The sequence below is a fragment of the Cervus canadensis genome, chromosome 2, assembly GCF_019320065.1.
Source record: "Cervus canadensis isolate Bull #8, Minnesota chromosome 2, ASM1932006v1, whole genome shotgun sequence".
Taxonomy (NCBI): Eukaryota; Metazoa; Chordata; class Mammalia; order Artiodactyla; family Cervidae; genus Cervus; species Cervus canadensis.
In genome coordinates, this window is record NC_057387.1 from 5,648,630 (window position 1) to 5,674,081 (window position 25,452).

Here is a 25,452-nt window from a genome sequence, read left to right on the forward strand (position 1 = left end):
CCAACAAGGAGGCTTGTCCAGTCTTGAACCAAGTGAATCTCTCTAGGAGGGTCCAGCGCAGTGAGCACACACACCCTGGGCCCCCTTCTCTCCATCAGCCTCTGCTGGGCTTCTGTCTACATGACTCGGATCTCAGCAGCAAGAACTCAGAGAGCTCCTTTCTTCCTCTGCTTTTCAGATCCAGTTGCCAGTACACTCCAGCTGTGGTCTTATTGTAAACGAGTGCTTTAGGAATTTTTATTTATCTTTCATGTGTATTTATTACATTTTTTTTTTTTTGAGCCAAGAAAGGTCATGTCCTTTTTGCCCCTGTAGAAACAAGGTTTGTAGTGTTTCTTCAGGAGGCAGCAGCCTGGAACAGATGTGCTTCACTGATGCACACAGCTTCCTATGTCCAGCCACACAGATTTAAGTTGGATGGGTCTTAAATTGGATTGTCCTCGACAGGGGACAGGTTAGAACACTTCTTTCGGAAATGTGTTGTAAAATCCTGTCCTAGACTTCCCGATTTTCTTCCATCCTGTCTTCTTCCCTGGTTGTTCGAAACATACGTCCAACCTCAGAACTAGTCCGTGCCTCGGGGCTACTTCTGTTTACGTAAAACCTGATAAATTTTGGCCTCATAATGGATTCTAATCAGACTGTTAATGAGTCTGCCTTTTCTCCCTGGTGTGAGGGACTGAAGAGCACTTCAGTTTGAGTCCTCACTTGTCTATTTCCAAGTTCTCAGACAGAAATTGAATTCAGCTAGAGTCCTTTCAGTCATTTAATGACTTTAACCTCTCCCCAGTTAACCAAAGCAGAGACAGCCTAGTCCTTGATGACTTATTCTGTGCTTCATCCCAGTATTTCACCCACCCACTCCAAAATGCAGTTTTACTATAACCTAGAAATTCATTCATTCATTTGCTGATTCATCAGTTTATGTAGTAAATCCTTATGACATGCCTGTTAAGTGCCTGGCCCTGGGCTAAGTACTGAACCTGAAGCTGTGAACAAAACAGATATTAACCCTCTTCTTGGGACCTGACATTCTAGTGGGAGAGGGACAGACTAATAAATATACAGAGATATAATGTAAATGGATAAAGACCACAAATGAAGAACACAGAGGGCTTAGAGAATATAGGAGGAGCGGCTGTAGCGCGTGTGCCTACCACTACACTGTTTTCATGGCATCACATTGGCGCTCCTTGAGGCTAGGGCCCAATTTTATTTTTTTTTAATATATGCCCTCCACTTTTATCCATGATTAGAAAAGTATCTAGCAAATAGTTTACACGTATGTGTCCGACACTCACCTGTCCCACGTGTCTCTTAGGCAAGGGATGTCTTTGCAACCCTTGAAACACCCAGCACAGGACTTTATATATAGTTGGTTATTGACAAAGTTTATTTGAACATAAGTGCATTTTTAATGCAATTTTAATTCTGCTATATTTTTGTTTTAGTGATTGCCTGTACTGTTTTCCACACTTATTCACCTTAAAAGGTAACAGCTTTCCCTCAATTCACCAATTAGTCGGAAGGACTGAGGTGGCCCAGGGCCTTTTGAAAACATACCCACACAAGGGACGGATTTAAAATTTCACAACCATACAATTATTCAATCTCTTTTCAGTTTGAAATCACTAATGTGAGTCATCTAGGGAAAAGATTATCTTCCTCTGAACACTTAATTAAAATTTTCACCCAGGCATTTCCAATGATTTTATTTCAAAACAAGTTTTTCTTTGTAAAACCAAAGGATAGCAAGGTTGGGGGTGAGACGAGAGGAGATATGAATTGGTTCCTGTTAACAAGCCTTAATGTAACATAACGGGAAACTGCCTGGTGGGCGGTCAAATAGAGCCAAGGACTGAGTTGAAGTCATGTTAGAAAGTTTCCTTTTCTGACGGCTGAGTAAAATTCCATGGTGTATATGTACCACAGCTTCCTTATCCATTCATCTGCTGATGGGCATCCATTTGAACCAGTCCTAATGAGATGGATGAAACTGGAGCCCCTTATACAGAGTGAAGTAAGCCAGAAAGATAAAGAACATTACAGCATACTAACACATATATATGGAATTTAGAAAGATGGTAACGATAACCCTATATGCAAAACAGAAAAAGAGACACAGAAATACAGAACAGACTTTTGAACTCTGTGGGAGAAGGTGAGGGTGGGATGTTTCAAAAGAACAGCATGTATACTATCTATGGTGAAACAGATCACCAGCGCAGGTGGGATGCATGAGACAAGTGCTCCGGCCTGGTGCACTGGGAAGACCCAGAGGAATCGGGTGGAGAGGGAGATGGGAGGGGGGATCGGGATGGGGAATAAGTGTAAATCTATGGCTGATTCATATCAATGTATGACAAAACCCACTGAAATGTTGTGAAGTAATTAGCCTCCAACTAATAAAAAAATTAAAAAAAAAAAAAAAAGAAAGTTTCCTTTTCTGGATGGAGTTGTTTTGACATTAAATGAATGTCGGATACATTAAAGCTTGTTTTTAAAGTGAAGTGAAAGTTGCTCAGTCATGTCCGACTCTTTGCAACCCCATGAACTATCCAGTCCGTGGAATTCTCCAGGCCAGAATACTGGAGTGGGTAGCCTTTCCCTTCTCCAGGGGATCTTCCCAACCCAGGGATCGAATCCAGGTCTTCCGTATTGCAGGCAGATTCTTTACCAGCTGAGCCACAGGGAAGCCTTGTGTTTTTAAAGGGGAGAATAAATAGAAAGTTTGAGCTTTTGTTTTGCTTGATTTTCCATTTGTTGTTGTTGTTATTGTTTTTTCGTTCCCATAGCTGTATGTGTCACTGTGGTGGGGAGAAAGGGGTGAAAGTGGAATGAAAGTAATCCAGGAGTCTTAAGGAGAAAAACCAATGTAATAATGCTGTTTATTCTTACAAAGAGAGTAAGGTATTTCAAGTGGTTTCTACTTTAGCATCAGTCAAACTGTTCAGCTTTTAAACTTTTATTGTTTTAGAAGAGAAGCAGTAATATTGTTCACTCTCTGTATTCTCTCAAAGTCCTAATTCAATCAAATGGACTTCTCAAGTACACTGACATTTTAACGTCATACATGTGAACCTACACTGAACCATAGGAGGAAGTATTTTCTGAAGCACTGCTTTTCCTTTCTCCCTTACATCCCCAGGGCAAGTATGAGGAAAAGAGTAATCTTAAGTTCGCATGTGTTTCTCTACTTTGAGGAAGTGAAATATGATTTTCTATAGGCAGTGTTATAAATGGCAGTTGATTTCTAGAGTATCTTTCAAAAAGACAATTTTAAATAATGATGCAGATAAAATTATACAAGGGTTCTGATTCACTCTGGTTTTAAAAGGCTTTTGTAGGATGTCTTGGAGAATTTAACCACCATTTATAGACAGTATTTTTAAATGAGTAAATGCATCTGAAAAACTTAGCAAAGAAACATTGGAAATGGGTTTATAAGATAGGATGCCACCTCTTTGAAGGCAGCTTTCAATAATTTTACCTCTTTTCGGTCTTTCATACAGAATTTGCTGAAGGCTGCAGAGGTTCCTCCCTCACCCATCCTTCTATTAGAAAGGGGAGACAGAGTGAACAGACTTCATCAATACTGCTTTCTGCTCTCTCCAATCACTTTACACTCAGGCAATGCAGATGCTCTTTTGCATCCCTTCAAATGAACTTCCCTAGTGGCTTGGTAAAGAATCAGCCTGCAACGTGGGAGACTCAGGCTAGTCCCCGGGTCAGGAAGACCCCCTGGAGAAGGGAATGGCTACCCACTCCAGTATTCTTGCCTGGAGAATTCCATGGACAGAGGAGCCTGGAGGGCTACAGTCCATGGGGTCACAAAGAGTCGGACATGACTGAGCGACTCACACTTTCAAATGATATGAACATTCTCTTCCTAGTCCAGAAGTCCCAGCCTTTTCTTGTCCACCTTGCTGACTGCTATTCCACCCTTGCCTTTTCCGCGAAGCCCTCCTGGCCCCTCCTGCGAGCGCTGGGCTCCTCCACCAGTGCTCTGCTGCCTTCTTCTTCAACAGCCGCTTGTGCTAGTTCACAAGCTTGGGACGTCAATAGGCTGTTAGCACCTGGCAGGTAAAGGCAAAACTCTCTGAGTGTTTTCTGCATACTGATGACACGGTAAACACGATCAAGGAGCAAAGTAGTTACGAATAAATGAAATTTAAAAACGTTGAACACCTTCATTCTAATAACCTCTTCATATCCAACTTACTCTTTCACTAGGCAATCAAACACAAATATCTCTGCCTTTTACAAAAGCAAGTGGGGCTAAAGAGAAAAAGAAATAGAAGTTGAGAGGGGGAAAAAGCAAAGCATGAGAACCATTCCCTGGTGGCTCAGATGGGAACAGAGCCGCCTGCAATGCCGGAGACCTCGGTTCGATTGGGAAGATCCCCTGGAGGAGGGCATGGCAGCCCACTCCAGTGTTCTTGCCTGGAGAACCGCATGGACAGAGGAGCCTGGTGGGCTATAGTCCTTGGGGTCGCAGAGAGTCGGACACAAGAACAGCACAGTGAACTATTGGGTCTAGTGAAACAGTAGCGTCATGCCTTCTCCTATGGTCAAGAAGTGAGGGGCGTATGGGACCAGGAGGAGAGGTATCCTGGATGGAACTCTTCAAGGTCTACGTCGGTTATCCTGTCTTGATGGAAAAGGTGAGCCTAGTGTTTCTGGTTGCAGTTCTACACACTGGCCAGCAGAGGGTAGCCACACATACTGCATGCATTTTCACAGCCAAATACTGTTTTCTTTCTTCAGATAAATATAAAATTGGCAGTTCTTGTCTCTAGAGGTAGAATATGGGAGGAAGTGGATGTATTCATTCTTAGTAACATGTGGGAAGTTTTTGAACGTTTTACTTTGGTACTCAAAGCTAGGGAACATGGCTTGAATTTGGCTGAAATAGAATGATTGTGTAGTTAGAACTAACTTTGAAGAAGCAGTATTACATGCCGCTCTAAGTGATTCACATGCATTAATGTATTAAATCATCACAAAATCTATGAGCATGTAGTATTTTATTAGTCCCAATTTCTAGGCAAAAAACTAAGCATTAGATAATTTAAGCAACTTGTAAAGTCCGGAATCAAACTGATGCTTATTCTTCTTCTTCTGTTTTATATAAGCTCGCTTGGCAGAACATTCTCAGCTCCGCCATAATGTTGGGCACAGCTGAGTTCAATCTGCTATAGTGTGGTACCCGAGTTGGTTTCTACCAAACAGTGGGTCCCAGGGAAAGAAGAGAAGCAGGAGGAACTGAAAAGGAAAAGACACTGTGGAAGTGACCAACAGTTCCAAAATCACATTTACTATACTAAAGGAACCTATGATATGATTGAATATCTATGATTTTATAAAGTTATATAGTATATTTCCTTTTTCTCCCTAGTATCCATAATTGCTAATCTCATGCATTTTATAGTTTTTAATTGCCTCAGCACTGTCTTCATGTGAATGGATGAAGAAAGTCTTGTGTGTTTATAGTAACACAACTCTATCAGACCACAACTTGACATCACAACCCCATTACAGCTCTCTGAGACTTTGATTATGATCAGCATTGACTGGAAGATAAATGTTAGCAGATTTGTAAGGAAAAAAAATCAAGATATGTTTAGTTCACGTTAGCAAATATTTTTGAAAGTTGACTATGCTGCCAAGCTTCATGCTATGCACAGGTGTTAAAAGATATTTAAGACTCAATCCCCTCCTGCAAAGAGGTCTTATGGTGTGGGAAACAGACACATAAGTCAGTAACCATAATGCAATATGATAATTGTTCAGTCGCTAATTTTGCTATCTCTTTGCAATCTCATGCATGTACTGTAGTCTGCCCTGCTCCTCTTGATCATAGGATTTTCCTGGACAAGAATACTGAAGCGGCTTGCCATTTCCTTCTCCAGGCATCTTCCCAGACAGGGATCAAGTCTGCATTTCCTATCCTGGCAGGCAGATTCTTACCCAGTGAGCCACCAGGGAAGTCCTGCAATATGATAAACCATATCTTAAAAGTATGAGTGAAGTGCTAAATGGCAGTGAAAGGACAGCGTTTTGGGTCTCCCAATATGCAGTGGCTTGTCATATGGATTAATTTTTAAGATCTGCTTGGTGCTTTATGAATTCAGACTTGTGAAAAAACAATGAGTAATTTAGGAAGTTAGTTTTGAAACTGGGCACAAAAAGAGTTGTATCCTAGGATGCAGAAGTGCCCAGACTTCTGACCACATATATTCACTAAAATGTTGAAGACGGAAAGGAGTAGTATAATGCTGTTACAGTCAGACCATTGATAATTAACACTCATCTAATGAAGGCTTACTGCATGTAGGATACTACTACCAGAACCGTTGTGGAACAATGGGCAAGGGGTTGCAAAAAATCAAATGCGTGTAAAAGAAGAACATTTTATAGAGAATTAATCGTAAAGCAGAGTAATTTAACTTTATAGCTGGAAATGGCTAAAGGAAGCATCTAGGTTAACTGCCATTTTGCAGATGAGGGAACTGAGGTCTAGCAAGAAAAAAAAATAAACAAAAAGATTACCTTTTTCCAAATGTTACGTGTCTAATTAGTGGCAGAGCTAGGACCAGAGCCCCCAGAAGACTGGTGAGTTGCACTTGTGAATTTAAAATCAGACAGCCTGGGGTCAAGTCCATTTCTATCACATACTGACTGGGTTATCTTAAGTTATTTGAATTCTCTGTCATTAGTTTCTTCATCTGTAAAGTGGGAATACTATAGTATCTGTTATATAGAATGTGAAAAAATACATATGAAACAATTGAGATTAAAATGAGAGAACACATATTATCCAGGGATGTATTAAGAGCTTGATAAGTGTTATTAGAACTTATGTATCCCAATTTCTACTTTAGTATTCTTCCCACCACCACAGTGAAATGGTTTTTTCTTCATTTTTATTTCTCTGACGTGGAAAGAAATCTCTTTCTTAGATCTCTATGTTCATGCAGTGTCCTTTTCCTCTCGTGTGTCTCTTTTTTCAGGGCGAAGGAGATTAAGATCAAGTTGGGAATTCTCCTCCAGAAGCCAGAGTCTGCCATTGACCTTGTCATTCCATACAATGAGAAGCCGGAGAAGCCAGCCAAGACCCAGAAGTGAGTCATGATTATGGATTCCACTTTCTACCTCTGGAGGATGGCTATTCTTCAAGTGGAGAGAACCATCCCTCTGTAGAACTACCCCCTTCAGTGACTCATCAAGGATCATAAAAGTCCTCAGAGAGTTGGTTTGTATTGATAAACAGGATTTCTTTTTTTTTTTTTTAACACTCTCCTGTATATGGAGCATAATATTGCTTACTGGCAGGATGCTTAAACAAAAAAAGATAAGACCCCCATCTTGGGACATCGTTGGAGAGATGGGCCATATCTTATAAAATGGCACCAGCCACCTCATCAGTTATTTCTGACCCAAAAGTATGGTTAAAAATACCTGTTCACTTGCTGTCCTTGGGTGACGTGAGCATTCTTGATCCAATTAATTACAATGACCGGATGCTCACCTGCTCAGGAAATAATACAAGACTGCTTCCTCAGCAGGGAGATATAAGTGGGAACAGGTCCCTCAAGAAGAGGCTGATATCAAGACAGACAATTAAGTCTAATAGTTTCTTCTCCAACACATTGTCCCTTCAAGGTCCAACAGAGGAAATGAAGACTGTTCCTTGGTGCAGGAACGAATACTTGACCAGATGCTTCTATTTAAAGCACATCAAACAGTTCTTCCCTAGTCCATAAATTAATATTCTATAGGACTTCTGCGGTCCTCCCCCACCGCCCCCACATACGTCTATTTATTTAGGCATGGAGGGAAACTAAAATTCCAAAGTTTCAAGATGTTATGGCAGTGATCGTAATCCACAATTTCGTTGACATTAATGTAACTTAATGTCACTACTCACAGTATTCACGATGTTCACTGTAGGTCCACTAACTACACAGCCCATGACTGACTAGACAAATACACTCCATCTTCTCTTTAAAACAACGACAGCCCTGATATCAAGAAAGGAAAGTGAGAAGAAGAGCTAAATGTATTCAAGACCCTTCACTCTACTACCTAAAAGCTTTGCAGAGATCACAGAAGTGTGGTAAAAATAGAGGAATGCCTTTGAAACTCCATTTCTTTTAAAATTTAGCATTTGTATAAATTGGCCAATCTTTTCTCCAAATGACCTTTACACTCATGTAGCTGGATTGGTTGGGAGCTAGAGAGATGGGTTATTCCTTTTAAATTTTTTTTCATCGACCTAAGTGGATATTTCCACTCTCCTCCTTTTATTACTTCAAAGTGATCCCAAGCCGGAAGTGAGGCATAATTGAGTTTTCTGCATTTAGAAAAAGGGAAGTTAATTTAATGTGGAGCAACAGGAACCAGGCACTGGGAGAGAATAAGAACCATATTTCATTATAACAGAAGATCAAAAAGTCTATTTTGAAATAAACAATGTGGAGGTTATTGATCTGTTGGAATTAACTTTAAAAAAATAAATATAGTGCTACATTTCTGCTTTGATTCTCAGCTTTAATATCCCACATAGATATTTGAATTATTTGGCTGAACAGGGATTCAGAGAGAGGCAGTTTTGGAAGAAAACCTGAGGCTGACATTTACTGGATTATTTTCTTCTCTTGTCTTCCAGCCCCCTTCTTCTTCCAGAAGTTTGAATTGTTTTGGAAAAAATCCTTCTTATCCCTAGAGAATATTTGTGTGTCTCTTACCGCATTTTTAACAGTGACCACTGCAAAGATTTCCCATGTTCTTCCAAACTCCTAAACCCCATTCACCACCTTATATTTGGTGCATTTCCATGCCTTTTAATTAGCAGAAGACTGTGTTCTGCATGAGCTCAATTGATCTCTGTTCTCCTCACTTTCAAGATTCTCTGTATTTTTTTCTTTTTACCCACGTTCTTCTCAAGGAGAAGAAAATAAATCTCAGAGGAGAAAAAAGACTTTCTCCGGATGGAAGGTATTTTTAACTCCTATCATTTTTTTAAAAAAAGCAATCCCTTTAAAAAAAGCATTTTCTCTTTTTTAAATATAATTTCATTCCTCTCATTAGGAAAAAGAAAATTGAACCGTTGGAAAAAATAGAAAAAAAGTTTCCTATATCCCTCCTGCCCAAGGCCAGCTTCTGTTACCATTTTAGTACTCTTAACTGCTTTTTCCTCCGCTCTGGACTGTTTTCTACTAGAAAAAACAAGTGTCATGCTCCAGTCTGAAAACTATGCACCCTGCCACCCCCAACCCCAAGCACTTCACCTCTTCTATTCTTATCCCTTCCTTTTGCTTTCATTGGATAACTCTAGGGATGGAAAGTTACTGCTTTCCATTTCTTCTTTAACTCCCTTTATCAGGTCTAAACCTTACTTACTACTTCACTGAAACTGTTATCATTAAGGTCGAACTCCTGACTTGTGGGCTGAGTTTGACGCTGCTCACCAGTTGGCCATCTTATATCTCTCTTCCGTAACTTCTAACTTTAAATTCTCCCCCTGCCCTCTCTCTCTCTAAGGGCGCCCACTTTTGCGCACCCTCTATATGTGAGCATTCCCTAAGACTCCACTATAGGTCCTCATAATGAACAATAAACATGCTATGAAACCATGAAAATATAGTTTACAAAAACTGTTATCATGGCTCATGAAATAATCAGTTGCAAAATGTTCAGGAGCTGATGTAGATATTTTTATAGTTTATTTTATATTCTAGATGTTCCTTTTCTCTCTGTCAAGGTCACTAATTTTTAACTGTGTTTTTGTTATTGTTTTACCACTTTATAACTCTAGAATGACCTGTACATGTAAACAGTCCCTAGCCTCTGCATAGGGGAGAATAATTATAAAGTGTTGTCCTATACATACTCTAGCCTGGTAAACTGCAGAGTGAGCTTTATTGAGAGGATTAAAGATGGATGCACAATGTCTGACCCATGAATAGACATCAAAAAGTGGCAGGTGTATTTATTTGTATCCCCATCCACAGTGCTCAGGTTACTGTTGGTCCTGGGGTGAGAGCTCAATAAATGTCTATGAACTTGAGGCTGGACATGAGCAGACATATCGCAGGAAAGAAGGGAGTGCTGAACAGGCACTTAAATGCCAATAAATTACCTGAATTTCATTTTTCTTGTCAAGAGCCAGAACATTATCAAGCAAGTTTAAATGCGTGTCAGGGACTATGCAGATTTTTTTTTTTTTTATGAAGAAAATAAAGAAGAAAACCACGAGTGCTTAGAATAAAATATTCTCCCATGGTTCTAGTTAAGGAAGTGCCAGAGTTGCTTATAGCTATAGTCACGGTTCATGGGGTAAAAATATTTGTACTCTAAGTTTTTGAGTTATTTGTAGCTTTCATCAATTAGACTAAACTTGGGCCAGCTGAACCATTATTAATTTACGCATTAATCTGACATGCATATTGCAGGGTAGATTAATGCTTCAGGGAATGCACCGCCAGACAAGTAGAATGGAAAAATCTCTCTGTGACTGACAAGCTATGGCATCTAGGCAGTGAGTATACTCATCTAGGCAGTGAGTATCATTGATGTGTAGGATTTTCAAAAAGCAAATGTGATCAGAGTTCAGCAGAGGGAGAGAGCTCTTCCAGTTGAGATCATCACTTCCTGGACCAAGAGGCATTTACACTGGCTATTATAAAACAGTTAAGCATCTCGATAAATGTTTATCTTGCCTTTCATTTGGACTGGTTTCCTCCTCTCCTCCACATCCACAGACAGAAACTCCATGCCTGCTCTCTGTGGTCAGCAATGACACTGTGAACCAGGATACTTACTGGTCATTTAGATCTGCACCTATCTTGTTTCAGAGAAGTCAGACTTAATGGCAAATTCTGAGAATCAGGACAGGATGAACCTGTGGCATCTCCTAGGCTGGTAATCAGAGTGCTGGGCTTCATGCTGTGGGGGATGTGTTCTGCTTGACTGTGTCCTTGAATCAATTTGGACTAATATTACCCCCAAGCAAGTTCTGCACACATCCTTTTCAGGAATTTAATCTCGGCTGTGATGTGCTGCTGATAGTGACCATTAGTCTCATTCTAACAAGACCATTTGAGACAAATTGGACGTGGTAACGTGCTTGGGTTTGGTGCGCCTGCTCTTGCCGTTTCTTCTCCCTGCGCCCCTCCACACTCGCCTGAGGAGATGCAGGACAGGAAGGTGACTTCATCTCACAAAGGTGTTTATAAAATCAGAAGGCAATTCAGTCTTCCCTTTGTTCTGTCTCTTTTGTTCAATTATTTAATGTCTTGTTTCTGTCAGCAATCAATAAAGACTTGGTGGGTGTTATATGCATACCACAAACCCACTGTAGTGAAAAAATTAAGATGGATAAGGCCACATGTGAAAACATGTAGGTACAAAATAGTAAATGCAAAGGAAAAATTCTTGGTATGAGGTAGTATAGAAGAGCCTAGAGGAGTTATTTATTGATCTGTAGAAAATAGTTCCTTTTCTGGTTAGAAATAAAATGAGGCAGAAAAATATAGGGGCATGCTTGTAATTCCTTCCTCATGTCATTTCTCCTCTCCTTCCTGTGTTCCTTTATACTAACCAAAAGAAAAAGGGAAGTAAGGAGGTAGCTCCCTGTTAAAAATAAATTTCCAAGGAATTCTTGTTGAGTTTTTGATCCATTGTTTCCGTGTTTCTAGTCAGGAAAATGAAACCACTAAAGATTATTTAATCAGGTTTGTTACTCCCATTTTTGGCTTATTTTAACCTTCAAATACTAAAAACATAAAAACAAAAAAAAATATGAAAAATCATATAATTAAGACTCAAAATCTACACATGTTCTGCAATGAGGAATAGAGAAGTGAAGGAATTTCTCAGTATTTTAGTCAAAAAATCTACTGCCATCTTGCACTCCTTAGATAATATCGAGGCTAACTCTGAGCCTGGAGAGGTTCAAACAAGAAGTAGAATCAGCAATTGTCTTATCAACGTCTCTTCTATTCTAAGTGATTAAACCCCTAAGATATTATTTTTATGATGCAGGAATCTTCCTGGGTTATTTGAACAATTGCTAAACAATTAAGAGTTAAAGGAATTTCAATTTAGGAAAGACACCTTCATTGGCCTTAATGTTTTAATAAATGCCTTGTTAGTCTGTTTTGATCTGACAATGAAAAACTCACATCATCACACAAAAATTAGAGCCGGTGAGCCCCGGGAGAGCACAGTCAGCTATTTTCCTCAGGCGTCACCTGCCCAACTTGACACAATCCTGCTGTGAGAGAAAAACTGGTAGTTAAAACAAGGTAGCTACAGAGTTTCTGCAAATATAAATGCTAAAATAAAAAGCCTAAAGCTCAACATTCAGAAAACTAAGATCATGGCATCTGGTCCCATCACTTCATGGAAAATACATGGGGAGACAGTGGAAACAGTGTCAGACTTTATTTTTGGGGGCTCCAAAATCACTGCAGATGGTGATTGCAGCCATGAAATTAAAAGATGCTTACTCCTTGGAAGGAACGTTATGACCAACCTAGATAGCATATTAAAAAGCAGAGACATTACTTTGCCAACAAAGGTCCTTCTGGTTTAGGCTATGGTTTTTCCAGTGGTCATGTATGGGTGTGAGAGTTCGACTATAAAGAAAGCTGAGCACTGAAGAATTGATGCTTTTGAACTGTGGTGTTGGAGAAGACTCTTGAGAGTCCCTTGGACTGCAAGGAGATCCAACCAGTCCATCCTAAAGGAGATCAGTCCTGGGTGTTCATTGGAAGGACTGATGCTGAACCTGAAACTCCAATACTTTGGTCACCTTATGTGAAGAGTTGACTCATTGGAAAAGACCCTGATGCTGGGAGGGGTTGCGGGCAGGAGGAGAAGGGGATGACAGAGGATGAGATGGCTGGGTGGCATCACCGACTCGATGGGCAAACTCCAGGAGTTGGTGATGGACAGGGAGGCCTGGTGTGCTGCGACTCATGGGGTTGGACACAACTGAGAGACTGAACTGACTGACTGACTGAAGGGGAAATCCTATGTTGACCATTACTTCTCCTTTGAATCAGGATCCAGAATGTTTGTATACAACATTCCTATTCACAGTCTCACCACTTTTCTTCTCAGAAAGAGTAAATTTTAAAAACAAAACAAAACAAAACAAAAACCCATTATCCTGTTCTGTTTGTCCAGGAAAATGCACCTGGGTTTTATAAAAAGTTTTGGCCATGATATGCAGCATATGGGACCTTAGTAGGGATCGAACCACATCCCCTGTCTAGGATCGAACCACATTCCCAGCACTGGAAGCACGGAGTCTTAACCTCTGGACCACCAGAGATGTACCCCCCACATTTTTTTTTAATTCCAGATTTTTAAAATTGTAGACCTGCTATGATAATATTCCCACCAGGAGGCAACTTCACACCTTGCATCTTCCATCAGCCCCAGTGAGATGGCAATTCCCTGTCAATGTGAAAGAAATGCTCTTTGAGTGACCTCAGGTTAGGGCTGAGCCTCACAGCCCCTGGTTATAAATGTGCAGTACAAACTTCTTCCTAAATGTATGCTTTAGTTTGTAGAGATGATTTGTTTGTATTATTTGAGATTCAGCTTTATCTATTTTTTATTGGATTCTAAAATTTTGGTTGTCAGCATATAATCTCCCACTGTGAGTTCTGTAGTTTTAATAAGATTTCCTTGTAAGCCAGGGAGAAAAGGCATGTGTGAAATGAATAAATCCTGCAATGATCAGAAAAAAAATGATCTCTGTGGGTTAAATTGGTGTATAAAGTGTAGCCCTGATGAAGCAGAGAACGTGAGTTCAAGACCCATAGTAGGAAAACTGGATTTTATTCAGTTACATCTGGAAGGAAAAGACCACAGTTGGAGACACTGTCATGGGATACTCAAGAATATCAAGACATAGCTGCAAGACAAATACTCTCTAATTCTGAAAAGGGACAACCCTAACCAAATTGTTCAACAAAGATGAAAATATGCAAGATAGATGTAGGAAATCAAACCCAGCTCATCAAACCCACTTGATCAGAATAAAACAACTGTAACTCTCTTTTTCTGAGAATGTCATCAACTATAACATTTCAAAGAAAAGCAGGTCCAAGTCATTGTTTGTGTATGTGGTTAACTTCCTTCTAATGCATCTTTTTCTGTCTCCTTTTTCTTTCCTAATGCTTAATTTAGACCCTCGCTGGACGAGGCCCTGCAGTGGCGTGATTCCCTGGACAAGCTCCTGCAGAACAATTGTAAGTCTGGGGAAAAAAGAGCAATCGTAAATTTGAATTATCTTTATAAAGGTCAGGGGAAAGAGGCCAAAAAGAGGCAGCTTTAGGTTGCCAGTGCCTTCTTCTCAAATTTTGACATTTCTTCAACTTTGGAAGGATGCCAAGGGAGTATGATTATCTAGCTCACTTTGGGAGAATGTGAAAATGAGTTGTCTGGAGGGCTCCTGAGTGCAGGTTGTATTCCCATCTGTCCTGCTCACTTGAATGAGCAGAGCTGGTAGTTCGACCTCTGTTCTTCTTAAAATTTCCATCAGTAAAATAGACACACTGCATCTTCCATCTTGGCCTCATAGTGGCTTGATATGGATTGGGTATAACAGTGTACATATCACTAAACTCTGAGGCATGGGTTGGGTGGTATTTCAAATTGCTATTAATTGCTCTTGTAACCAGCCACAGGTTGTTAACCTCACTGAGCCTTATTTTCCTCTTCTGGCAGCATGCCTTTTATACCTTCATTCAAGACATGACGAAAGTGAAAGCAAGAACTCCTCCCCAAGCTAATACCAATATACCTAAGCACTATTTGCCTTTGCCCAATCCAAAATCCTTACTGATTCCCAAGGTCTGAAGTATCAAGTTTAAATTTCTAGTTCTTAGAATTCTCCATAGTACTTATATTGCTGGTCTGCAGTCAAACTGAACTGTTCTCCCCTCCATTTCTATGTGTAATCCCTTTGACTAGAATATTTTGTATTTATATCTCTATCAGTTGAAATTCTCCTCTCCTGTTAGAGCGAATCTAAATACTAAATGCCTAGTTTTTCTTGACCATCCAAAATGATTTATGTTCCCTCTGAGTTTCCAGTGCATTTTGTTTGCATTTGTTTGTTTTTACGCCACTTGTTATTTGCTACATTGTGCTCTGATCACAGCATCTTCCTCCTATAACAGAATATAAACTCATTAACAACCAGGACTTAGTCTTTTTCATCTGGATAATTTCACAACATGAAGTGCACAGTAATACAAAAATGTTGAATCGTTCTCCCTAAAAATAGTATTTATGTAAATTATCTAACTCACATTTTTCCATTTTCACTATAAAAATTGACTATGAAACTTTGTTCAATGCTTTGCAAAAATAAGAATTTAGAAAATATTTCCCACAGGACCATCAAGATTCAGAGACATAGAGTAGGTGGCAAAGGATGTATGTTGAACTGTATACAAACATTTTTTGTCTTGTTTTTGGTGAGGCAACCTGTTTACCCCAGTAGAATCAATATCTAATATCTGGAGGCAGATAGTGACCAAAGTCACTAATTTGAAACTTTCTTTTCTTTTTCCCATTTATTTTTTTTAGTTGGAGGCTAATTACTTTACAATATTGTAGTGGTTTTTGCCATACATTGACATGAATCAGCCATGGATTTACATGTATTCCCTCTCAATATTATCCACTTTTGATTTTCTTTTTTAAAAAATTTACTTTATTGAAGTATAGTTGATTTATAATGCTGTGTTTCTGCTTTACTGCAAAGTGATTCAGTTATCTGACTTTCTTTTTATTTCTTATGCTAAACAGAATACTCAGCCCTGATGCATATAAAGTGTTCAACAAATGTTTATTGAATAACTGGGTTAATAAATGACTTCATTATCCTTCTTGGACACAGAAATTTCATGAAGTCAACTAGGAGAAAAATATTTATGTTTATCAGTTGACTTATTTATTGTGTTACCTGTGGTTTTAGGGCCAATACCTGACAAATGAATTATGCATACCCTGGGTACATGTATTTATTGCTACTATCAATAAACAAAATTAGAAGAACTGTTGTCATGTTTTTAAAACTATTAAGGAGAAAGATATGAATTTATATGCCCATTCACTATCCTTTTCAGTCACACTAATCCTTAGGGCCACATGTTTATATGTTTCAGGCTTTTAGGAGATAGAGAACTATTAGAATAAGTTAAGCCAGAGGCACTTCCTGTTAACACCTAGCATTTTGGGACTGAAGTTTTTCAGCTTGCAAGTAGTTGATTTCCATGGTGTAAGCCTGAGATCTGATATTCTTGCAGTAATGTTTTCTGCTTCTTAAAGGGGAAATATGTATATGCTTATATATGTGTGTGCAAATATATATGTAAGATTCAAATTTTATTTAATTATATATAATATTTTTAAATTGTATATACTATGTGTGTGTCTTGAGTATGTATGTGTGTGTGTATAATCTTAAGTTCCACATCATTATCTTCTTAAGTAATTAAGAGTTTTAAGATTTGGACAATTTCCGCCAAGTAATAATTGGGAAAACATTTGATAACTGCTCTAGTCAGAAGTCTTTCCTTGAAAGGGTATTTATCCATTCAAACTAGCACAAATAATAAAAAGGGTTTCTGGTATGGACACAGAGATCTCACAGAAATTAAAAAGAACCAGACCCTGTAGGAGGTGGTGCCCTGGGCACGTAGCGCAGCCTCTGCCTCCCTCCACCTTGTTTCTCTGTCCACGTTTCTGCCTCTCTTCCTTTCTGTCTTTCCATTTCCCCACCTCTCTCTGCTTCTACGACACCATCTCTCTTGCCACTTTGTCTCTGCTTCTCTCTGTCTATTTCTAAAGAAGGACGTGTGCCCAAATAATTCTACCCCAACACCATCCACCTAAAAGAAACAGTTTTTGTCATATTTCCCCAAACACTAGCTTTCATGCATTGTGGATAACTAAGCCAAACTTTGGCAACTCAGTTCTTATGAGATACTCTTTGAATCTGCAAAAACTAATGGTCTATAACCAGAACTATTATGGTTCTGACATTAGCTATGATTGACTCAGAATACATAATAAAGAAAGATACATTTGAAAAATATGCACTAGAAACATCATGACTCCTTCTTGCATGTTTGTTTGATAAATTAAATCATTTAACCTCAGAGAGTGTCATGTTTGTTGGCTTATGAGGAACATTTGACATTCTCTTGTGCTAATGTAGGATATTGATTCTCATCATTGATACAGTCCCCCAAGCCTTCCTTAAATCCATGTTTTACTTAAATTTTTTTGAGTGAAAATGAAATCATTTGGTACCAAACCTTTAAAAAACTAAGACCGTTAAGCTGCTACTCAATCTTTTCTCTTCCACAAGATTATTTATTTTTTCTTTCAAGAAAATATTCTTTATTGATATATAATTTATTTACAATATTGTGTTGTGTACAGAATAATTTTTTTTTTTTACTGATTATATTAAGCCTATTAAAACCTAATAGGCCTTACCTAACAACCTATTCAAAATCTTTTTTTAATTGCCCAGTATATTTGACTCTGTTCCGAAAAAACACCAATTTCTTATGTTTTCGTCTCCAGTTTTCTATACAGAACCATCTGTTTTCTTTTTGAAGGTCCATGGGTTGTATAACTGATGCATTGCTTTTTAAACACAAACACAGATTGTATGTGGGCGTTTAAATGAGACAGTGACCTTAAACTCTTCCACGCGACTATTTTCAAGAGCAGAGGAAGAATGAAGCATAACCCAGTAGCCACAGAGTTTTTATGTGAATCTCTTTGCCTCAGGAGTTCCAAAAGATCAGAGCATTTTCTTGAAACATCTTTGAGATTTGGACTCTCACATGGGGAATGGAATAGGCTGGATCTGGGCTCCTCTTTTTGTTTCTGTCTGCATTCTTCTTTACTTCTCTTCTTTGATTTCCAATTTTCTCCCTTCTTTTGTCTGGCTGTTCTTTATCATCATCTTACTCACTAGTAGTCACAACTTTCTTTAAAGCAATAGTTATAAAAAAGCAGTAGCTTACATTTATTATTCATCATATGCCAGTCACTGTTCTATAGATTTCACATATATTAGCTTATCTAATGATTTCAATAATTTTAGCACTTAGATATGCAAACAATTTATATTTTTCAGAAAAAGCAACTGAGACAGAGACAGTTTAGGTAACTTGCCCATGAAATAAAATACTACAGCAATAGCAAAATCAGTTAATTTATTTTTCCTTAATGTTGTGCTGTTCAGTTTTGAGATGTAGGAGGAAATTTTTATCTCAGTGAGTCTTATTTTATTCAGTTTGCACCTTTATTAAATATTAGGTCCACAGATTTATACTAAGAGGTGGGATGCTTTTGAGAGAGGGGAAAAGATAAATGAAACTCGAACCTTGAACTCAGATAATCAACAGCATCCTGGGAGAAAGAGTCATAGTAGCAAATAATCCCATGAGAAAAAAAAAAGTAATCACTTCTCTTATACGAATCCAGGAAATGGATTCAGTACACTGGAAATTATTTTCTGAGCTCATTCCTTGGCTAGGATGTCTTGGTAATGTGGTAAATGTTATTGTTGTGGCATCCTGGAATGTATCCTCAGGTCATAAATAACAATGTTTTGGAAGACTAGAATTTTAGCTCTACCTTTTTCAAGGATGTGGAAAGGGTGATTCAGAATGCCTGAATCACTATGTTATGGGGACATGAGGCTAATGAGAGTTAATTGGCCCTACACTTATTGTGTGAAGTTATTGCTTCCTCTGCAGTCTTACACCTGATAGTGTGGGAGCTCATTAGGCTTTATTCCTACCATCATTTCCTAGCAGCTAGAAAGTGCCTGGAAATTTTCTCATTTCAGCAGAGACTAACGAACACCTTTTGTTTAAGAAACAATAAAAACTTTAAGGATGACAGAGAACTCAGTCTTTGTTTCTTCTTTCAGCATGTACTATTGATTCCTATGTCACTAAATGATAACACATCAGTTCAGTTCATTCAGTTCAGTCGCTCAGTCATGTCTGACTCTTTGCGACCCCATAGATTACAGCGCGACAGGCTTCCCTGTTCATCACCAACTCCTGGAGCTTACTCAAACACATGTCCATCGAGTCAGTGATGCCATCCAGCTATCTCCTCCCCTGTTGTCCCCTTCTCCTCCTGCCCTCAATTTTTCCCAGCATCAGGGTCTTTTCCAATGAGTCAGTTCTTTGCATTAGGTGGGCAAAGTATTGGAGTTTCAGCTTCAGCATCAGTTCTTCCAGTGAATATTCAGGACTGATCTCCTTTAGGATGGACTGGTTGAATCTCACTGCAGTCCATGGGGCTCTCAAGAGTCTTCTCCAACACCACAGTTCAAAAGCATCAATTCTTTGGCACTCAGCTTTCCTTAGAGTCCAACTCTCACATCCACACATGACTACTGGAAAAACCATAGCTTTGACTAGATGGACCTTTGCTGGCAAAGTAATGTCGTTGCTTTTTAACATGCTGTCTAGGTTGGTCATAACTTTTCTTCCAAGGAGCAAGCGTCTTTTAATTTCATGGCTGCAGTCACCATCTGCAGTGATTTGGGAGCCCCCCAAAATAAAGTCTGTCACTGTTTCCATTGTTTCCCCACCTATTTGCCATGAAGTGATGGGACTGGTTGCTGTGATCTAGTTTTCTGAATGTTGAGCTTTAAGCCAACTTTTTCACTCTCCTCTTTCACTTTTGTCAAGAGGCTCTTTAGCTCCTCTTCACTTTCTACCATCAGGTTGGTGTCATCTGCATATCTGAGGTTATTGATATTTCTCCTGGCAATCTTGATTCCAGCTTGTGCTTCATCCAGCCCAGTGTTTTTCATGATGTACTCTGCATATAAGTTAGACAAGCAGGATGACAATATACAACCTTGATGTACTCCTTTCCTAATTTGGAACCAGTCTGTTGTTCCATATCCAGTTCTAACTGTTGCTTCTTGACCTGCATACAGATTTCTTGGAAGGCAGGTCAGGTGGTCTGGTATTCCCATTGCTTTCAGAATTTTCCAGTTTGTTGTGATCCACACAGTGAAAGGCTTTAGTGTAGTCAATGAAGCAGAAGTAGATATTTTTCTGAAACTCTCTTGCATTTTTGATGATCCAGTGGATGTTGGCAGTTGGATCACTGGTTCCTCCGGCTTTTTTAAATCCGAACATCTGGAAGCTCACGGATCATGTACTGTTGAAGCCTGGCTTGGAGAGTTTTGAGCACTACTTTGCTAGCATGTGAGATGAGTGCAATTGTGTTGTAGTTTGTGCATTCTTCGGCATTGCCTTTCTTTGGGATTGGAATGAAAACTGACCTTTTCCAGTCCTGTGGCCACTGCTGAGTTTTCCAAATTTGCTGGCATATTGAGTGCATCACTTTCACAGCATCATCTTTTAGGATTTGAAATAGCTCAACTGGAATTCCATCACCTCCACTAGCTCTGTTCACAGTGATGATTCCTATGGCCCACTTGACTTCACATTCCAGAATGTCTGGCTCTAGGTAAATGATTACACCATCGTGGTTATCTGGGTCATGAAGATCTTTTTTGTATAGGTTTTCTGGATATTCTTGCCACCTCTTCTTAATATATTCTGCTTTTGTTAGGTCCATACCATTTCTGTCCTTTATTGAGCCCACCTTTGCATGACATGTTCCCTTGGTATCTCTAATTTTCTTGAAGACATCTATAGTCTTTCTCATTCTATTGTTTTCCTGTATTTCTTTGCATTGATCGTTAAAAAGGCTTTCTTATCTCTCCTGGCTATTCTTTGGAACTCTGCATTCAAATGGGTATATCTTTCCTTTTCTCCTTTGCCTTTCCCATCTTGTCTTCTCTCAGCATTTGTAAGGCCTCCTTGGACAACCATTTTGCCTTTTTGCATTTCTTTTCCTTGGGGATGGTCTTGATCACTGCCTCCTGTACAATGTCACGAACCTCCGTCCATAGTTATTCAGGCACTCTGTGTATCAGATTTAGTCCCCTGAATCTATTTGTCACCTCCACTGTATAATTGTAAGGGATTTGATTTAGGTCATGCCTGAATGGCCTATGAGAGCACATAGTGCTGGAAATATGGGCAGGAGTGAGGGAAAATACATCTGATCTTATCCTGGTGAACATTATCAAGTGGTTTTAAAGCAGTTCTTCTAGGTCGGTTACTAGAGACAATTGTTTATCATACCTACCATCACTTCCCAATGTATTTTTCAGTGTTGCTCAATTAAAAAAAAAAAAATGTGTTTATGTTAAGTACAGGGAGAAGGGTTTAAAATGCAAAGTTTCTTGTTTGGATACAGAATTGTCAGTGACCTTAATTCAAGTTAATTATAACTTAGCAATTCTGTTTCTTTAAAGCTGAGTGCAATTGCTGGGAACTGTGAGGGATAGAAAGACAAAATGTATAGAAGGAAAATTGAAAAAAGACAATGTTATATTTCTGGCTTAATCATTATATTTTGTGCATATTGTTTGAAATCGTTGTTTTGAGCAATGACTAATGAATGAAAATTAGAATCTATAAAAAGAAGTAGGGAGAAATATTCAAGAGGAATGGAAATAGAAATTAGGTCAAAGGAAATGAATTCAGTGCATGAATATGTTCTCCAAGTAAAACTAATGAATTGTAGAAGTGTCTTCTGAGGAGGAACAAGTTAGAGGAAATGTAGACCTTGATGTACCAGTCAGTCCAGCCTTCGGCCTGGGAGGCAAATGCCAGGCCAGGCATGCCTGTGACTCTGATATAGTCTGTGGAGAAATAAAATTTTCTCTCCTTCCTTTAGAAGTCCACTTACCTTACATAATAAATATGCATGGATTCTCTCTCAGTACATACAGATTTGTTGGAATTTAGGTTGAAAAGAAGTATCTATCTATCTATCATCTATCTATCTCTCTCTCTCTATCTAGCTAGATATATATCTAACTATCTATCTATGTCAGCTTTAAAAGGAGGAAAATATTGAAGATATAAAGTGATTTTTCCTTTGTTCCTCTTCATTTGCTTCCTGATTCCTGACCTTGCCTTCAACTTACCTACCACTTTGGAGCTTAGAGCTGCAGAACAAGGTTAGAAGAAAGAAAAAGAAAACAAAAGGATCAGACCCAAGAATCTCTAATATACATATTTGCATAAGATGTACATATATATGGGCTTCCCTGGTGGTTCAGACAGTAAAGAATCTGCCCTCAATGCAGGAGACCTGGGTTTACAAGTGAAATATATTCTATATGAGCAACAGTACTCTGAAAACAGAACCACAGCAGTGATAATTACACTTAATTTAATATGTTCTAAAGACCGATGCTTCATTGATGGGTGTAGTAACTGCTCTACATGTGGGCCCCTTCATCAGGCCCCTACCACTCCTCCTTCAGGTCTCAGGTCTCACTTTCTCATATAGGCTTTCTTTAAATGTAAAATCAGGTTAGGACCCTTTTGTTACTCTTACTATCCTTCATATTGCTTTCTTTTGTTGTGTATACATTTTTTGTGTATGTTTCTTCATTTTCTTGTCTACCTCCCCAGAATCTTCACTGGGGCAGGTATCATGTCTATTTTATTTACCGTAATTCCTCAAACATAATATTTACTCCAAAAATCAACTTTAGAGAGAAAAAAACTAAATAGTTGATATGCAAGAATCAACATTAATATTACTTACACTACCAAATCAAGTTTTAAGTGTAGTTTTTTCTTTTTGGTAACTGATCAGTATCCAGAATGGCGTTAGTGTTCGCAGTGTTCCTCAATGCTCTGTACGGTTAAACTTTTATCACCCACATATAGGCTGTCTGTATTTGAATCCCAGTTCTGCCACTTTTTCCAGTTGGTTAACTAATAGAAAGTTACTTGATCTCTCTGACCTCATGTGTAAATAGGATATAGCAGCCTCTGCCTCTTAGGTTTGTAATGATTAACAAATGAGTTAACTTTAGTAAGGTTATTACACAGATAACAGAAATGTGTTATAAATAAACCTAGGCTACAACATGGGCTATAATGATAGATAGATAGAATACATTTCCTCAAATAACCTTTTTCCTTGCTAGATGGACTTGCCAGCTTCAAAAGTTTCCTGAAGTCTGAATTCAGTGAGGAGAATCTTGAGTTCTGGATGGCCTGTGAAGATTACAAGAAGATCAAGTCCCCTGTCAAGATGGCTGAGATGGCAAAGAAAATTTATGAAGAATTCATCCAAGCGGAGGCTCCTAAAGAGGTTGGTCCTGATTGGAAAGTGGGTGAGAGTGGTCTATGGGGGTCAGCTCAACAACTTCCCAGGAAGGATTTCCATCTGCAATACAGTTTGCAGCTAAAGGTTATTCCTATTTGAGAGTGGGCCACCTTTCTTAAACACCTACTGAAAAAGCAGAGCAGTACAATCAAGCAGATATGAACTTGAACTCTGCTTAAACCACTTTCTAAGCAGTATAGGTCTCTCTTCAGTAGCATGTAATCACAAATGAGGATAATACAGGCAGTATGATCTCGGATGAAGTACTCAGTCTCTCTGAACTTAGTTTATTTCTTTGGGAAAATGAGGATAATGAAGACTATTTTGCCGGATTGTTGTGAGAATGAAATTAAACAGTGGATGTGAAAATATATATCTCAGCATTTGAACAAATCAATGTATGATGAATGTTTCTATCACTTCATCTTTTCACTTTTCCCCTTTCCTCTCTTCCTTTTCATTTTTGGTGAAAATTCTCTCTTTTCCATCCTATTCTCCGCCACTCCCTGGTTTCCCCTAGGGCTTTTTCATTTATTCTCTGGTCTGGACAAGGTTTCTACTCATGAAAATCAAATGATTACGTGATGACAGTGCTACAGATGTTGGAGGACAATATAATATTAATTAACTGTTAAAGATGTGTGTTGATTTCAAAGAGGCTTTAGGGTAGTTTATCTGCCCTTTCCTACTTGTGAAACTGAATTGAAAAGATTTTTTGTGGAATTCAGGATGACCTCAGCAAGACCCATTCATCATATTTTGGTCAGGTCACTGATTTCACATTGCACACTATAATCCAATCTGGACATCAAACATTTCATCAAAATTTGAGGTGAGGTAGAGGTGATCTGAGCAAACCCTCTAGGCAGGCAGTAATTAACTTAAGATGATTTGAGAGAGGGAAACCCTCATATCCTTTTTCTCTCACAGGTGTTCAAGACTCTTGAGGGTCTACCATTTGATATTTATTCCTTTGGTAACGCACTACTCATCACTGATCCTTTTTAAAGGGCAACTTTTGGCTTCCCTGGTGGCTCAGACGGTAAAGCGTCTGCCCGCAATGCGGGAGACCAGGGTTCAATCCCTGGGTTGGGAAGATCCCCTGGAGAAGGAAATGGCAACCCACTCCAGTATTCTTGCCTGGAGAATCCCATGGACAGAGGACCCTGATAGGCTATAGTGTATGGGGTCGCAAAGAGCCGGACACGACTTCACTTTCATTTTCACTTTTATCCGAATGGATTATTATAATCTAATAATCAAATTAGATTATATATCTAATGCCAACAGATGAGCCACCTCCATGACACAGGCGGTGGAGGTAAGGAGCAGAGACTATAGAGTACTACAGGTCAAGGTGGGGAAAGTGAGAATCATGAGCCTGGGTTTAGTCTTACTGTGGGAATTATTTTGGAATCCTCTCTAGAACCCCTCTTCCACGCCTCAATCTCGCACCCCATGCATATGTATTCTGATGCCATTTGTGCTGGGCTGTTCTGTCAGCAAGGAATCTCTATTTGTGATGTTACCAAGGACATTAATGCACTATTAGTATTAAATGTGACACAATTTCCTAACTTTGATTGATTTCCCATTTCCAACCTATCTTCTTACCACCTTCATTCCTCTTCACAGAAGTCTAGGATTTGAATATATGCAGATGATGGAGACCCATCCAGGCTATTGCTAGGTGCTCTGAGCTCTAGGAAAACACTGTTCTCAAAGTTCCTTGCTAGAACACTCATGGGTATCATGAAAATATGAGAAATTAAGAATGGAGTTTCAAAATCAATAAAACCCTTGCTGAGTTACTAGAACACACAAATGATGGCCTCATTATAAGGACCTCTGGGCTCTAATTAAAATAGCTTTGGCCTCCAGCCTCTGAGTTGAGCATCAGAGGGGTGTAAATCCCACTCCTGTTATATAATAAACACTCTGTGAATGTTTGTGAGATGAATGGATACAGGTATACCGACTCCAGACCTTTCTTGATGTATGACTTTGGGCAAGTTTCTAGCTAAAGCCTTCTAATTCTCAATTCTCTTTAATTGTAATAATTTCATGTATGTGTGTGGTGTGTGTGTGTATACCCAGAGGATGTTTAATAAATTGTAGCTATTGTTTTGAAAATTAGCTTGCATTTTGACAAAAATTTGAGAT

At 38.9% G+C, this 25,452-nt stretch overlaps 1 protein-coding gene across 1 annotated transcript in view; it reads left to right on the forward strand.

Moving 5' to 3' along the window:
* RGS5 (regulator of G protein signaling 5) overlaps positions 1-25,452 on the forward strand; it is a 55,564-nt gene that overhangs the window by 22,377 nt on the left and 7,735 nt on the right. Inside the window, exons 2-4 of the mRNA XM_043450662.1 lie at positions 7,014-7,124; positions 14,209-14,270; positions 23,108-23,274. Coding sequence (XP_043306597.1) covers positions 7,014-7,124; positions 14,209-14,270; positions 23,108-23,274 — 340 coding nt within the window. The remainder of the gene's footprint in view (positions 1-7,013; positions 7,125-14,208; positions 14,271-23,107; positions 23,275-25,452) is intronic.